Source organism: Propithecus coquereli, unplaced genomic scaffold (genome assembly GCF_000956105.1).
Source record: "Propithecus coquereli isolate 6110/MARCELLA unplaced genomic scaffold, Pcoq_1.0 Scaffold280, whole genome shotgun sequence".
Taxonomy (NCBI): Eukaryota; Metazoa; Chordata; class Mammalia; order Primates; family Indriidae; genus Propithecus; species Propithecus coquereli.
Window position 1 is genome coordinate 4,120,052 of NW_012148397.1, and position 16,267 is coordinate 4,136,318.

At 54.4% G+C, this 16,267-nt stretch overlaps 2 protein-coding genes across 2 annotated transcripts in view; one reads left to right on the top strand and one right to left on the bottom strand.

Moving 5' to 3' along the window:
* ATP2C2 (ATPase, Ca++ transporting, type 2C, member 2) overlaps positions 1-13,190 on the top strand; it is a 57,110-nt gene extending 43,920 nt beyond the window's left edge. Inside the window, exons 15-27 of the mRNA XM_012648220.1 lie at positions 596-685; positions 1,977-2,078; positions 3,840-3,996; positions 4,686-4,856; positions 5,593-5,690; positions 5,781-5,831; positions 6,976-7,142; positions 8,563-8,631; positions 8,721-8,837; positions 9,893-10,040; positions 11,218-11,316; positions 11,432-11,573; positions 12,537-13,190. Coding sequence (XP_012503674.1) covers positions 596-685; positions 1,977-2,078; positions 3,840-3,996; positions 4,686-4,856; positions 5,593-5,690; positions 5,781-5,831; positions 6,976-7,142; positions 8,563-8,631; positions 8,721-8,837; positions 9,893-10,040; positions 11,218-11,316; positions 11,432-11,573; positions 12,537-12,655 — 1,530 coding nt within the window. The 3' untranslated portion in view covers positions 12,656-13,190. The remainder of the gene's footprint in view (positions 1-595; positions 686-1,976; positions 2,079-3,839; positions 3,997-4,685; positions 4,857-5,592; positions 5,691-5,780; positions 5,832-6,975; positions 7,143-8,562; positions 8,632-8,720; positions 8,838-9,892; positions 10,041-11,217; positions 11,317-11,431; positions 11,574-12,536) is intronic.
* A 109-nt stretch (positions 13,191-13,299) lies between these two features.
* Positions 13,300-16,267, bottom strand: part of TLDC1 (TBC/LysM-associated domain containing 1) — a 33,074-nt gene continuing 30,106 nt past the window's right edge. Inside the window, exon 9 of the mRNA XM_012648172.1 lies at positions 13,300-13,604. Within this exon, the coding sequence (XP_012503626.1) occupies positions 13,484-13,604 (121 nt within the window). The 3' untranslated portion in view covers positions 13,300-13,483. The remainder of the gene's footprint in view (positions 13,605-16,267) is intronic.

Consider the following 16,267-nt stretch of genomic DNA (forward strand, 5'->3'; position numbering starts at 1 on the left):
GGGGTCTCGCTCTTGCTCAGGCTGGTTTTGAACTCCTGAGCTCAAACAATCCGCCCGCCTCGGCCTCCGAGAGAGCTAGGATTACAGGCGTGAGCCACCGTGCCCAGCCTAGATTTAGTTTTTAACTGAGATATAAGTCGTAGACCATAGACTTCGCCCTGTTAAAGTACAGGCTTCGGTGGTTTCAGTACAGTCACACAGTTGCGTGGCCGATGCAGTGGTTTTAGTGTAGTCACAAAGTCGCGTGGCCGTCACCACTCTCTAATTCTAGAACACCGCGTCACCCCAAATGGAGACGCCGTCCCCACCAGTGGTCACCCCCCATCGCCCCATGCTCGTAGCCACCGGTCGCCTGCCCTCCCGCCGGTTTCCCTCCTGACAGCTCTGCGGCAGCCAGCATTCCGCACAGTCAGAAACATTTACCGTGCTCCATCTGGGGAGCCAGGACGCCGATTTATTTTAGAAAGCCAGCCTTGTCCCCGCAGCCTCAGCTCTAAAAACGGGTCTAACTTTTCCCCGAGCCTGAGTGAGCCAGAGCCTGAGGGGCGCCAGGTCCCGGCACCAACGACAGACACTCAGACAGGCCCCCTTTCAGGCCGGCTGTGTCGCCAACAACGCTGTCATCAGGAAGAACACCATGATGGGACAGCCCACGGAGGGAGCGCTGATCGCCCTGGCAATGAAGGTAGGGACCCCGGGGCGTCTGTGCTGGGACTTGTCTCACTCGGCGCTGGGTTAAGGGGACCCAGGAAGCTTGGCACTAACACAAGACTGTGGCCCCAGATGTCCTCAGGCTACATCAGGTGGGCTCTGAGACTCCGTGTGGCTTCAGAAAGCTCTGCAGGTCTCTGGCTCTCCACCAGAGAGCCCACAGCAATCCCCGAGCTCCCCCGTGGCTCAGCCCCCCGCAGCTGTTAGGGCGACAGAGGAACAAGGCTCACCTGTGCACCCCAGCTCAGCCCCCGTTCTCACCCAGGCACCCTGGGGGGCCTGTTCCTTTTAGCACCTTCAACTGACCCCAGGGCTCGGCCCTTAGACCCTGAGCTCTGTGGCTGTGCAGAATGTTCTAGACCACTCTGTGCCCAGCACCTGATCATTGGGGCAGCCCTGGCATTCCATGGCTCACAGCTGCTGACTCCACTCCTGCCTTGGTCCCAAGGTGCCGTCCCCGTGTGTCTGTCTTCCCAGGGTGCCTGTCTCCCTCTTCTCGTGTCCGGTCACACCGGATTGGGGCCCACCCTCATGACCCCAACTTGACGACTTCAGCAAAGACCCTGTTTTTAAATAAGGTCACATTCACAGGTCCCAGGGTTAGGACTTCGGCATGTCTTTTGGGAGACACAGTTCAACTCATAACACCCCCTAAGGAGACTTTTTAGAGATTATTTTTCCTAACCACCCCCCCCCGTGAAATTTAAGACCACAGATATGCCGTGTATCTGTCTGTGTGCCGTGTGCATATCTGAGCTTTATACAGAAAAGGAGTCGTTTTTTCAACCCTCTAACCCGTTTGCACTCCCTGGGGGTGATGGGAAGCAGTGGTTAGATCGTGGGTTTGAAACTGGGGAAACTGAGGTTCTGAGCTGTCAAGTAACTGGCCCCAAAGCCATCAGAGAGCACAGAAACGTCAGGACCGACAAGGGTCCCAGGCTACGGACAACAGGGCCACTCAGCGGTTTCTGTCTGGGGAGTCTCTGTGCCTTCAAGTCTAAAACATTCCTCCCGCAGGAACCCTACAGGTTTCCGTTTCCAGGCGGGTTTTAAGTAGAAACAGTTGCAAAGACCATCAGTTCTGCCCCAGGGACAAGAGAAAAGACATTTTTTTTTTCCTGGGAGAGACACTTAAAATAAGCGGTCGTTCTGCGTGAGCTAAATGCCGGAGATGGTTTGAAGAATGAATAATTTAAGTGGACTGAGCTTTGCATAGAGATTGGCTTCGGATGACTCACTAAAAATGTCTCCCTTTATGACCCTAGATGGACTTGGGTGAGATTAAAAATTCATACGTAAGGAAAAAAGAGATTCCATTCAGCTCAGAGCAGAAGTGGATGGCGGTCAAATGCAGCCCGAAGAGTGAGGTGAGTCGGCCCCTCCCCACGCGGCCCCCCACCCAAAATAAGGCCAAACGCAGACCCCAGGAAGGGTTGCAGGTCCCCAGCTGCCCCTGCGAGGTTCCAAATGCACAAAGATACTGTTGATGGTGATTAAACCTTTGACTCCCTGGGCCGTCTTCTGAGCTTTTCATTTACAACAGCAGTTCTCAAAGCGGGGTCCCTGGGCCGGCAGCCTGTGCGTCACTCGGGGATTCGTTAGAAATGCAACTTCTCGGTTCCACGCCAGACCTCCCGAGTCAGAAACTGCAGGGTGGGATCCAGCAGCCTGTGTTTTCGGGGGCTTCTGGGGCAGGTGCGAGTGTGAGACTCACTGGCCCCTAATAGAACCACTGAGCAGCCGGCACTGAGCACCCACCGTCCCTCCTGCCAACACTGACCCCGACGGCCAACTCGCGAGTCCTGTCTTTGCGTCGCGCTGCCGAGCTCTTTACGCACATCGGCGCATCTCACCGTCGTGATGGGGAAACAGACGCTTCATCCCCGAGGGGTATCGCGCACACACGAATACACACCGAACTATTCATGGCTACCCCTGGGCGGGATGACAGCTGATTTTCTTCTTTTATTTTCCTTTTTAGATTTTCTGTGGCTTTTCAGATATTCTTCATCAAAAAAAATTTAGTTTTTAAAAAGAGTTGCCTTCTATCTTTTCTCTTCTACCTTTTTCTCCAACCCTCCTCTTCTCTCCCGCTCTTTCTAGAGTGTATCACGTCCGTCTACGCGGATCTCGTCTCTCGCTCTGGTCCGCGGGTGGCTCAGCCAGCTCGTTCCAGGCCTTGCCGTGCGTGGACGGACGTGTAAATTTTGAGTGCTTAAAAGGGATTATAAATTTTTAAAAAATTTTTATAGCTTCAAATCTTTTTTTCCCCCAAAGGCAATGGTAACATATTCTCATTGGAAAAGTATAGAAATATGACTTGAAAAATGAAAGCGCTTTATCATTCTGCCCCTCTTCCCTCCCTACCCACCACCACCCAAGGTAACTCCCTTTACAGCCTGGGACAGAATGTTCCAGACTCTAAGTGTGCGTGTAGCAACATCTGGGGAGGCGGTTTTCAAAACAAAGTCACGTTATATATAGCGTTTGAACTTTTTCCCCGTAACACTTCCCCTTAGTGCTGCGCGTTAGATACCCGTCTGCGGCAGTTAACACAAGCTCACTCACCGTGTTCACGGTGCGCCCGCTGTGAGCCAGGTAGGCGCCGCGGTGACGCTGGGGACGTGGCGGGCACCCGGCCGACCCAGGACCTGCCACCTGGAGCTTACAGCCTACGTATTTGTCAAGACAGATCTAAATAAAAATACAGGGAGAATGATCACCTATTGTGAGCCGAGAGTAGGAGGGGACAAAGTGGACAGGTGCCTGCCCCGGAGAGGCGACAGTCTGACCTCAATGCTAGCAACGAATCGCACACCCGATGTGCAGCACCGGCCGGGACACCTCCAATTAATGCAACATTCGGGTGCTCTGAGTGACATTAACGAGGGCACTGGATGCAGAGTGAGGGCGGTTCTGGTCGCAGATCGCCTCATTCTTTTCGCGTCCGTGTGTGGGTCTGTGACTTACCTGCCTGCTCTGTGTCGGTGAACGGCACTCGTCCGCTCTCGGAAACTCCACTGCGAGTGCCCCGCGCAGGTCTTTGTACCCTTGTGCAGAACGAGGTGACGGTCACTAGGAACCGAGGTGGCCAATGACAGCAGACTTTCCCCTTTGTCTTTTGCAAGGATCGGGAAGACGTTTACTTCATGAAGGGGGCCTTGGAAGAGGTGGTTCGTCACTGCACCACGTACAACAACGGGGGCATCGCCCTGCCCCTGACACCCCAGCAGAGGTCGCTCTGCCTGCAGGAAGAGAAGAGGATGGGGTCACTCGGTCTGCGGGGTCAGTGCTTGGAGTTTGCACATGACATTGACTTTGGGGTGCATCCATGCAGGGTCCTCAGTCGATAAGGCGCCCCCAGAAGGGCCGTCCGGCAGCACGCTGGCAGCAACGAAGCGAGCTGGGAGTTAATGGTCAGATGAAAGACAAAGAGGCCCCCAGTCCCAGCCACTAAATGACACCCACTAGCGCGGACGTGGCTCGCGTGTCCGGGGAGGGGCGGGGCCTCGCTTGCTGAGTTTTCCAAGCCAGACCAACGGGCGCACCCAAACACGGACGGTCCTCGTAGGTCCTTCTGCTCGTTGCCTCTTGTCGGAAAACCCAAGGTTCTCCTAAATCAAGGGACGCGTTTCATCCCTTGGCCATTTCCAATCTCTGCACCGGAGCCCATGCCTCCCGTGATGGGCTGAACATTAAACTCACGTTCCCCGGGGTGGAGGGATCCTACAGCACGAGCGGACAAGAGTCTAATTTCCTGCTGCGCGGGCGGGTCCCAGCGTCCCCTCTATTCGGGGACAGGTGTGCAGGCCTGAGAGCCACCCGGGAGCTGTCTGTCCTCCCCGCGTGTCTGGGAACGTGCCGCCCACGCCCCTGCAGACAGAGGAGGGTCCGGGCTGCGATGGGGGCTGGCTGGGGTCTGAGAACGGCCCTGGCCCCCCGTGACCCGTGCTGGGGCCGGGGTCTCTCCTCAGTGCTGGCCCTGGCCTCGGGGCCCGAGCTGGGGAGGCTGACGCTCCTGGGTCTCGTCGGCATCATCGACCCCCCGAGGGCCGGCGTGAAGGACGCGGTTCAGGTTCTCTCTGCGTCGGGAGTGTCCGTGAAAATGATAACGGGAGACGCTCTGGAGACTGCCTTGGCGATAGGTAACCGGGCTGGGTGGGGCGAGGAGGAGAGGACTCTGCGTCCTTTACGATGGGGCCACTGCCACCAGTCGGTCCTGGGTGACCCTGGTCGGAAAAGATTCTGAGATTTGTGGATCAGCGTTCCAACTCCCGAGGTGTTCCCATTTCCAAAATGTTGGCAGGTTCTCCAAGAGGGGAAAAGTCCTCCTGTACGCTGAGGACCTACTGAGTCTCAGTTCATCCCTGATCTCACCTCATCTCCACAGGCAGCATCGTGCCCCATGTACAGATTCAGTCTGGCTTTTGCCACTGTCTGTGTATTCTTGGCAAATCACTGAACCACTCTGACCCTCAGTCTCTTCATCAGCAGAGGACCAGCAGCCCTCTTCCTACTCCTCTAATTACTGTCGTTATGAGGGCTGTCACACCTTGGTTTCTGTTCCCCATTTGAGGCAACCTGGCACTATGAAAAGGTTCATGGGTGTTGGAATCAGACAGAACCATGCCTAGTTCCATTATTACTGCTTACCCACTATATGTCCTCGGGGAAGTCACTTCTGTCTCCTTGTCTTTGAAGTGGGGATAGTAAGGCACTTATCATAAGTTAATGTGGATGGATTGAGATCATGGAACACAGCAGGCGCTCAGTAAATGGTATCATCATGATTTTATTCTTGTTCTCCATGGCCAAGATAGGCACTGGAGTGAGGGTTGGGGGACCACAGTCTCAGGCCCTCAGAACTGATTCTCCCTAAAGGAAGAAACATCGGCCTGGGCAACGGGAAGCTGCAAGCCATGTCCGGGGAGGAGGTGGACAGCGTGGAGAAGGACCAACTGGCTGACCGCGTCTCGAAGGTGGAGTTCTCCGGAGGCCAGCTGGGGGAGGGGAGGGACCCCCAACTCCGATGTCCGTGACTCTTTGCTCTGTCGCTTCTCTGTATCCAGGTGTCTGTGTTCTTCAGGACCAGCCCGAAGCACAAGCTGAAGATCATAAAGGTACGCGGGGTCGGGGAGGCACCCGCTGTGCCGCGTAACGGGGCCCCAGACGTGGTCAGTACAAGGCCCCACCGCGGCTTCCTTCTCTGGGCCAAGGCAGCTGCTCCAGGGGTTGCCTTTCCACGGCCAGCGGGGAGGAGGAGGAGCAGGGGTGGGCAGGTCCCTTTGAAGGGCGGGGCTGGGAAGTTGCGGCTCACGGTGCTCACAGCCCCTGGGCCAGGACGCAGTCACGTGGCCAGGCCCAGCTGCAAGGGATGCTGGGAAGTGTCATCTCTATCTGGGCGGTGTGTGCCCAGCTAAACCTGGGGGGCCTATTAGGAGAGAGGGGAGAACTGGGGGGCTGTTTGCCACATGCACTGAAAACAAGGAGCTGGAATTGGATAAAAAAAAAAATTAAAACGGAAGCCACCCCTCGTCAGCTGGGTGCTCTTTGGCGTTAGTCTCGTCATTTAACTCTGTGCCTTAGTTTCCTCACCTGTAAAACGGGGACACTATTAATGACACCAGCTAATCTGCAAGGTTGGTGAGAGGATTAAACGAAGCCAGGCCTGGGACTCTCTTGGCACACAGCGAGTGCCCCGTACGGAGCTGATTGCGCATCAGAAAAGTGAGAGAGACAGAAACTGTGCTTGGTGACACTGCACGTGGACTTTGACAATTTGCTCTCGAACTCTTTTAGCAGTTACGATTTTTCTCTGTGTTAAGCTTTTAGTTCTACAGAGTAAATCCCCATGCAAGTTATCAAAGAAACTTGAGTGCTTACTGGGCCCTCGCGGCTTCAGAGGCCGCGCTGCTTATCATTATTTATTAACAGCAGCGGATAACCTTTACGAGCCTTTTTCCACAGTGCTGGGCGCTGTCACGTCCATCGTCTTAGTCTGGGCCTCCCAACAGCCCTGTGAAGTTGGGTTTGTTGCTCCCACTTTGTAGATGGGTAAACTGAGGTTGAGCGGTTCAAGGGCATGTCCAGGTCCTGCGCTACTGCGAGTAGAACTGGGATTCGGACTCGGGCCAGCCGACCCTGGTGTCCTCCCGACGGATCCCTGCCGCTGGCCACACGGCGTGCGCCGCAGAGCGCCAGGAGGGAAGGAGGGGCCTAGGAGGGTCCTCAGCCTGCAGGCCTCTCTCGCCTGCTCTTTCCAAGGCTTTGCAGGAGTCGGGGGCGATCGTGGCCATGACCGGGGACGGGGTGAACGACGCGGTCGCCCTGAAGTCCGCCGACATCGGGATCGCCATGGGGCAGACGGGGACAGACGTCAGTAAAGAGGCCGCCAACATGATCCTGGTGGACGACGACTTCTCGGCCATCATGTGAGCTGCTCTCTGGGTAGATTTTTGGTTGTAGCGATGCCCGGGGTGACCCGCTTCCCTCTGGCATCTGCCACCGTGCAGATACGGGCGCTCCTGCTCAGAAGGGGTCCTGCGGAGTCCCCAGGGGTTGCTGACTCTCAAGACTCATGGCGGTGGCAGGTGTCACCACCCCCAAAGGAGGGTCACAGGGCCAATCAACCCCGTGGCTGGTCGCACGCAGCACCCAGGGAAATGTTACAGGCACCTAGAGCAGAACTCGAACTTGCAGCCTGCGGGTGCATTTCAGCAGCAGCCCCTCAGGCAGCCGGCTCAGGTCTCGGGGCGGCAGCCGGGCGTGATGTGTAAGGGAAACCAGAACCACGCTCAGTAGCCCAGGGCAAGAGACTCGAGCGCTACATGCCTGATAAAAATCGTGTCTTGAAAACTATTTTAATGACACAAAGAAATGACACTACCACACTGTAGCGTGGAGAAAAGATAGACACGGAGGTATTCGACGGGCCAGCGTGTTGCTGTGCTCATTTCCTGCGCTGGAGAGATTAGACTCAGACGGAAACGCCCCCCGTCACCAACCACTGATGTCATCTCTAAGTTCTGGGATTGCACAAAGCTATTTTTCTTCTGTTTCACTTTTCCGTATTTTCCTCTGGGTCTAATTTTAATTAGTTCTGATTGAGAATTTACTCATAAGTCGCAATAACTGGAGTAGGGGGGAATTTTTTAAGCCTGATGTCAAAGATCTTGAATGAACAAACACCGAAGCTTGGTGTGATTGTGCAGTTTACAAAGGAGTCTGTTCTTCACAACGGATTCACTGTAGGAATCCTTAAAACACACCCTCCTCAGTTAAAAAAATGCACAGCCATGACATGACTCTGCAGTTTTCTTTTGCAAAAATTTTTAGTAAACATGGGGGGTAGGGGTTAGATGGGTTTTTTTACTACTCAGGCCAAGTTCTTAAAAGGACTTTTGCAAAGAGCTTTCTAAAGGGTGATGCCCTCCCACCTCCCACACCCCTCCCTCTGTGCCGCCCCCGGATCCTGTGTTCGGGTTTGCTCGGTTTTGCTGTGTCTGTTCCCTGGTAAGTCAGAGAAATGCCTTAAGCACTTCAGGGGACCTGGGCAAGGGGCAGGGTTTGTGGGCTCAGGACGAGAGGAATTTAGGGTCCAACAGGAGGCGTCGAGTGTATGCTTTGCACAGGCAAACACGGCTCAGGACCAGTCCCCAGTGGCTGGTGAGTATCTGTCAGGGCAACATCATCTCCTTCTGATGTGTCCCCAAGACTGCAGGCAAGGGGACCCAGCAGGGGACCAAGTGCAGTGTCCATCCGGGCTGGTCACCGCTGCTCTGTTTAGCAGCCACCGAGCTGGTTGCACCTCCCCCAGGACACCTGTGAGTGACTGTCCCTCTTCTCTGGCAGGAACGCCGTGGAGGAAGGCAAGGGGATTTTCTACAACATCAAAAACTTTGTGCGGTTCCAGCTGAGCACGTAAGTAGCAGCCAGCTACTGTCCCAGTGTGGTTCAGGGCCACGTAGGGGGCAGCCACTGATGGCTGGCATCTGCCACTGTGCCTGCAGGAGCATCTCGGCCCTGAGCCTCATAGCTCTGTCCACCGTGTTCAACCTGCCCAGCCCCCTCAACGCCATGCAGATCCTGTGGATCAACATCATCATGGACGGGCCGCCGGCGCAGAGGTGAGGTGGGGTGGCCAGGGCTGCAGGGGTGAACAGTTACTTCCCATAAGGAGTTCCCGGAAAACTGATGTGTGTTGCACTGGGTGAAGGACAGGAAGTAGAGTGCAGAGCTGAGAGATGGGGGAGCTTTCTGCCCTCTCTGCCTGGGGCATGGTCACTGCCTCCGAGAAGTCCTCCCTGATTGCTCTGACAACAGCTGCCTCATACTCAGTCCCCTCACCCTGCTTTGTTCTCGCCTGGACGGAAAGATGGATATATGTACATACATATACACATATATCCCATTTACCTGCTTACAATCTGCCTCCCCTTTAGACCGTCAGCTTCAAGGAGGCAGGTTTTTGTTTTGTTCCCTCCTTTACCCCTGGCTTCTGAAGCGCTTGGCCACAGCGGCTGCTCAGGAAGCCACCAGCTCAGGAGTGGTGGCGTGCTGAGCCAGCAGACAGTGCAGGGAAAGAACTGGCTTTGGAGTCGGGCGACCCGCCGCCAGGCACGTGGAACTGCACGAGCGCAGAGGAGGTGCCGTTTCAGATGCAGGTGTGACTGCTTAGTCACCGCTGCCACCAAGGGACAGTGTGAGGGTTAGCTCTCCCTGGGAGCGGGACCCTGCGTGACACAGGGCCTCACCCTGCTGTTGGTGTCGCCTCCACGCTGCTGTCTGAGTTAGGTAGGGGCTTCCCCCAGCTGATACTGGCCCTGCGGAGGGCAGCACCTGGATCCTGGCTCTTGGGGGGGTCCCCTGGTGGTGATGGAAATTGAGTGTACGGGGTGACTGAGTGTCATTCCAAGGCCACGGGGTGGGTGGCCCTCCCCCGATGTCCAGGGGACACAGGGAGGGTGAGGGTGGAATACAGCAGCCCATGGCCCGGGCTCTGGAGCTTCCAGGAGGAGGTGAGGAAGGGACAGGCATCCCCGGAGGACGGGAAGCCCAGCTCACAAGGGACGACCTGGAGGGCACAGCAGACACCCTGTCCTGGGAGGCTTATGGGGACCTGGTTTGAAGGTCCTTTTCTCATTTGGGGTTTATTTGAAAGTGTCTCTCTTGTCCCGAGCAGCTTAGGGGTCGAGCCAGTTGACAAAGATGCCCTCAGGCAGCCGCCGCGGAGCATCCGGGACACCATCCTCAGCCGCGCCCTCATCCTGAAGGTCCTCCTGTCCGCGGCAGTCATCATCAGCGGGACCCTCTTCGTCTTCTGGAAGGAGGTGAGCCCGGCGGAAGCTCACGTGCAAGTCGCGGAGCACACACGGACCTTGGTGCTGTCGGAGCGTGAGCAGGGACGGGGACAGGCAGGAGGGAGGCGGGAGGAGGTAGAAGGTACGTGAGGCCTCCCGGGCACAGAAAGGCATTCGGATTTCTGCCTACGTGGGACAGGGTGCCCCTCTGCTGTCATCGTCCCCAGGAAACAGCTGGGAGCCTGAAGGGTCTCACGCTGCAGGGCTGACCGTTTGCCTCAGGTCTAGGGAGTTCTGGGCTGAGACGTACAATGACCTAGATGGACAGTTAGGCAGGTGATCTGTCCACCTTTTAAACCACAGCGTGCACCCGCGCAGGTAGAGGGGCGGGACGCTGGCCGGCCACCATGGCTCCGTTTTCCCTCAGGCTCCCCCTGCAGTCTTGCCTATGGGGGGAGAGACAGGCCTTCTGGGTCCAACCCCAGGGTCCCGGCGGTGGCATCAGCACCATGCAAGCCTGTAAGAAACGCAGATGCCCGGGCCCCCCAGAACCTGCTGCATTGATGCTTAGTAAGGTACATGCTCCAGGAGGCTCAGACATAAGCTCCCCGTGACAATCTCTGCTCTGGCATCAAGCTCGGGTAGGCAGCAGGGGCTTGCTGCCCAGGCCAGGGAGAGGATGCTCTCCCTGCAGCTCTGGCCCATACCCTGCACTGTTGAACAGACTGTGACCTCGGCCCAGGTCCCCGGGGCACTAGCCCAGGGAGGACTCTGGGGCTCTCCTCGAGCCCAGTCTCAGATCCCTCAAAGGCCATAGTTTTCTCGGGGGCCAGCCAGCCTTTGGGCTTCCTTGCAGGAAGTGACATTCTGTGACGTGGGATTAACTAGCGGTATCAGCTTCCTGGGAGACAGTCACCTCCTGGAGGAAGTGGCGTGGCCGTGCCACCCTTCTGTGCCGTGGCGTCTGGTAGCCGACGCTCCTGGTGAAGGTTGGGGTCCTCGTGGCAGCAGCAGATCCGTGTGTCTCGGGGGACATGCTGCAGATGGCACACCTGCCGACCCCGAGGCTGAAAGCAGCTCTGTGGCCGATTCCAGGAGGAGCCCTGGGAACGCCGCCCTGCCCTCAGCTCCGTGGGGGGGGCGACGAACCACATCCCAGGGAATCACCCCGTCTTGTCCTAACCGCCCCCGTGCACTCACGTTCCAGATGCCCGAAGACAAAGCGAGCACCCCACGCACCACGACGATGACATTCACCTGTTTCGTGTTGTTTGATCTCTTCAACGCCTTGACCTGCCGCTCTCAGGTGAGCCCCGGGTGACCTCCCTGCCAGCCCACCCTCCCTGCAGAACCGCGTGTGCGTTCAGCGAGAGACGCTGCAGACGGCAGCCAGGTGACGTGTGACCCTCTCCTCCCCGCAGACCAAGCTGATAATTGAGATCGGCTTTCTCAGGAACCACATGTTCCTCTACTCGGTGCTCGGGTCCATTCTGGGGCAGCTGGCCGTGATCTACATCCCGCCCCTGCAGAGCGTCTTCCAGACAGAGAACCTGGGTGCGCTCGGTGAGTGGAAGGGACCAGAAGGTCAGCGCAGGCCAGGGCCATCGTGCACGACCTCGGCCACTCGGCAGTGGAGCTGCTGGGGGGGGGGGAGGGAGGATCAGCTGGAAGGCAGAGCTTCCCCAGCGGCGCAGCCCTAGTGGGGCCTGCCCCCAGCTGGGGAGCCTGGACTTGGCCCTGGGGCCAGCAGTGTGATTGAAGACAGGGAGCTGGGCCCTCCTCTAGTTCTTGCTGAAAGGGACGTGATTTAGTGACCATGGCTCTCCGAGTGCCCAAGCCCTGGCCCGAAACCCAGGCGGCCCTCCACCTCTCACCCAGGGGTGTAGGGCCTTCCTCCAAAGCCCGTTTCAGCAGGAGAGGGGCAAGGGGAGTGTCATTGGAGGAAGTTCTCCCCCTCCCTTCCAGCCCAGGCTTGCCGCTGGCCACCCCCACGAGGGGACAGAGGACAGGGAGGCTTCCCCACACCCCAAGGCGGAGCTCAGGATGACCTGTCAGGTCCGGGGCTGTAGAGACAGGGTACTTAAAGCCTTCAGGTAAGGCTGGGATTGAAGCAGTGTCGGTGTGGGTCCTGATGAATGCCCTGCAGGAGCAGAGAAAGGGAATCCCCCCAAACAAAATTTCTAATAGCTGTTTCTATCCCTTGGGAGGAAAGCCAGCGAGTCGCACGTGCAGTGACTGTGCCCGGGCAGCCTGTACGTAAGGACCGCCCGCCGACGGCAGGAGCAGAGACAGCTCTGCACGGTCGGACACGGCGGAGGCAGGGGTCGGGTTGGACGGGCCGGGAACCACCCCCCTTGCGGCTCAGTCGCCCTGCGTCTGTCTGCGACACCCGCAGGCCCTGCTCTAGCTGAAGCATCTCGGCTCCTGGGCGTGAGCCCCGGCACCCGTATGTCCTCACAAGGGGGACGTGCAGGGAACGGACCGGGCGGGGTGTGCTCTGACCCTTCTCTCTGCCCCTCCCGGCAGATCTGCTGTTCCTAACTGGACTGGCTTCGTCTGTCTTCATCGTCTCGGAGCTCCTCAAACTGTGTGAGAAGTACTGCTCCGGCGCCAAGGCCGCGCAGACGCACCACGAAGGCGTATAGCAGACCTCACCCCGGGGCTCGTCCCTAAATGCTCTATTTTTAACGTGACCCTGGCCCTCCCCAGCTCCTCCTGCAATGCACACTCTCCAGGGGGAGATTCTGGGGACACGATAGCATTAGGTCACTCACCTGATCCTCCCTCCTGGGAGACCTGGAGGGAGGGCTCCTCCCTGCAAGAACCTCAGGGTGGCCCCCACCTCTCCGTCCCTCTGGCCAGCTCTGGGACATACCGGACACAGCCTGCATGGAGACATCGCACTATTTATTAAATCAGTGATTTTTACTAACTACGTCTCTGTGCCACAGTTTGCTGCACGGGGTCCCTCGCAAAGGTGGCCAGGAGGGCGGTCACTTCTCTGCCCAGCGTCGTCCTCTTAGGGGCCCCATTTCCTCCTTGTCGACGAGGGGTTGGGCATTTATTATTGTGACAGATTTAGTGTCTTTCCTACAAGTGGCCAGTTGGACACCTACAGCCGTGGGCTGGTGACCGTGCAGGAAGCGGCAACCCGTGGGGACGGCCTGAGAGAAGGCCCTGGCTTTGGAGACATCGGTACAGGACCCAGGAACCAGAATACTCCTGTCTGCCTGCCGTGAGCTTTGCCCCCCACTGCCCCCAAGACTCTTCTTAAAACGTATCTGCTCTTCCACTCATGAGAAGGCAGAGAGGTCTGCTGCAGCCAGGCGGAAACCAGCAAGGAGAACCAGACATGGGACCCCATCCTCCATGAGACGAGACCACAACTGTACCCCCCACGCGGTTACTGTCAGGCCTCACCAGAGAAACAGAAGCAGCAGGGTGGAGAGAGGCAGAGGGATTGGCTCCCATGATTACTGGGGCCGCGGGGAAGGGCGCAGGCTGCCATCTGGAGGCAGAATTCCTTCCTTCCTCCTTTCCCTCTGCATCTCAGTCTCTTCTCTTAAAGCCTCCAGCTGATTGGATGAGGCCCACCTACATCACAAAGGATAATCTGCTTTACTCAAAGTCTACTGACTTAACTACATCTAAAAAATATCTCATAGCGCCATCCAGACTGGTGTTTGACCAAATAACTGGACACCACAGCCTGGCCAAGTTGACAAATGAAAGTGACCACACGACCCAGCCTCAGTAGCTATGAGAAGGGCAGCCCCAGGGGTAAAACAGGGACCATGCCAGGATGAAAAAGGTCAGAGTGGACCCCCTGCAGCTCCCAGAATCCTCCAAGGTGGGATTCGCAGCCTGGGGGAAGCTGCTCTATACTGCCCTGCCCCCACACCAGGGCTAAAGGAGGAGACGCACAGATGTGCCGTCCCGCAAGCAGATCCGGGGGTGGCATCTTCCCAGAAGCTGCCATCCTGTGGCAACCCCTGAGAATTGTGAACCATGTCACATATATAGTCTACCACAAGGCACTTCCCTGCACCACTTCTCAGGATCCTTTGGCAAATTTCCGGGCCAAGAAATATGCCTCCACTAAAAAATAAGTAAATACGCCAGGCTCGGTGGCTCACACCTGTGATCCTAGCAACTTTGGAGGCCAAGGTGGGAAGATTGTTTGAGACCAGCCTGGACAACATAGCAAGACCTTGTCTCTAAAAAAAAAAAAATTTAAAAATTACCCGGGCATGGCAGTGCATGTCTGAGACAGGAGGATCTCTTGAAGCCAGGAGTTCAAGGCTGCAGTGAGCTATGATCGTGCCACTGCACTCTATCCTGGGCAACAGAGTGAGACCCTATCTCTTAGTAAAATAAAAAGAATCAAGGTTTATTGATATTTGCAATAACAATACCAAGATATTCTCATCCCTTACATATACCATATAAAATAATATTGATAAAACAAAGCTTTTGGAAGAATAGGGATAAATTTTACTAGACAAGACAAACTACCAACAAAGTATAATGGATAAACTGGACTACACTAAAATGAAGACCTTTTCATCAAGGATTATGGTGGACTTGAATACCACCATTACACAACTTAGCTTGATTTGCATTTATAAAACACTCCACTAACAGTAGAGAAACATTCATGAAAATAGCAGAAATCAATAAACTCAATCAGAAAAATCGATCAAAAGCCAGTTCTTTGAAAAGATCAATAAAATTATCAGTCTTGCTAGAGGTTTATCAAAGAAAGACAAATTCCCAGTGTCAGGAATGACAGAAGGTATACACCCACAGACCCCTCAAGAAATGGCAATAAGGGAATGACACTATGCACATCTTTATGCACCTAAATTGAACAAGTTAGATGAAATAAATCAATTCCTTGAAAACCACAAACTACCAAAATTCACTGGAGACAAAATAATAGTATTGTACTGACAACATCAATCTTCTGGTTTTAATAATTGTGCTATATGGCTCTGTAAAATGTTTTCACCAGGGGAAGTTGGGCGATGGGTACACAAGAACTCCTATACGATTTGTTGCAATTTCTATGTGAAACTAAAATTTTGAAATCTATTTCAAAATAAAGTTTATAAGAAAAAAAACCCATACTCAGAAAAATTGAGCAAAAATATACCAGGCAAATGCAAACACCACCACATACAACAGGGGTGACACCATTAATGTCAGACAAGATTAAAAATCAAGGCCAAAAGCATTAAGTTAGACAAAGAAGAGATTTTAACAAAGGCAACAGCCCAAAGAAATAGCTGTCTATATTTATTTTCATTTTTTTTTAGTAATTTAACTCAAAAAGTTAAAAAATAAGCATAAGAGGAAATATAAAAGCAAAATTAATTTGAAAACAATTGGCAGAGCTCAATCTAGGAAAATGAAAGGAAAACGAAAGGGGGAAACAGCTACAAAAGATTTCAAATACTCTGGTCGATTAGCTTGAAGACTTAAATAAAGTAGAAAATTTGCTCAGAGATATAAAAATGACCAAAACTAATCCCAGTAGAGATTTAAAAAACCCAGATGGTCAAAGCAACGGATACGGTTACCATGCATTAACGCCATCCTTGCCCACCAAACCACAAAGTACCAGATGAATTTTACCTACACTTTAAGGAACTCCTTCCATTTGCATTTTCTGGAAACTGGAAAAAGGTTCTAAATTATTTTTGTAAGGCCAGCACAATTTTAAAACTGAAGCATGATTTACATAAAATCTGACAAGAAACTACAGACCAGATCACTTACGTACGCTGCTACAAAAGGACCGAACACGGCGAACCAAACGCACACATCAGAAGAATGATGGTTAACATGCAAAGATGGCTCGGTATTTGGAAACCTATTAATTTCACATTCCTTATTAATAACTGAGGAAGAAAACCATGGGTGCTAAAAACCCCAAAACGCTTTTTATAAAATTCAGTGTCTCCTGATAGAAAGTCTTCATCATATAAATACAAATGGATGCTTCCTTTACATGAAAAAATACATATATATGAGAAACATCTCAAGACAAATGTCAGCATCGTGCTTAATGACAAAAGACTAGATGCATTTCCATGAAAGGAGTGAAAAGAATGTGTCACTAGTCTTAAGGTTCTGGAAGTATTTGCTGATATAATTAAGAGGGGAAGGCCGGGCGCGGTGGCTCACGCCTGTAATCCTAGCACTCTGGGAGGCCGAGGCGGGCGGATTGTTTGAGCTCAGGAGTTCGAGACCAG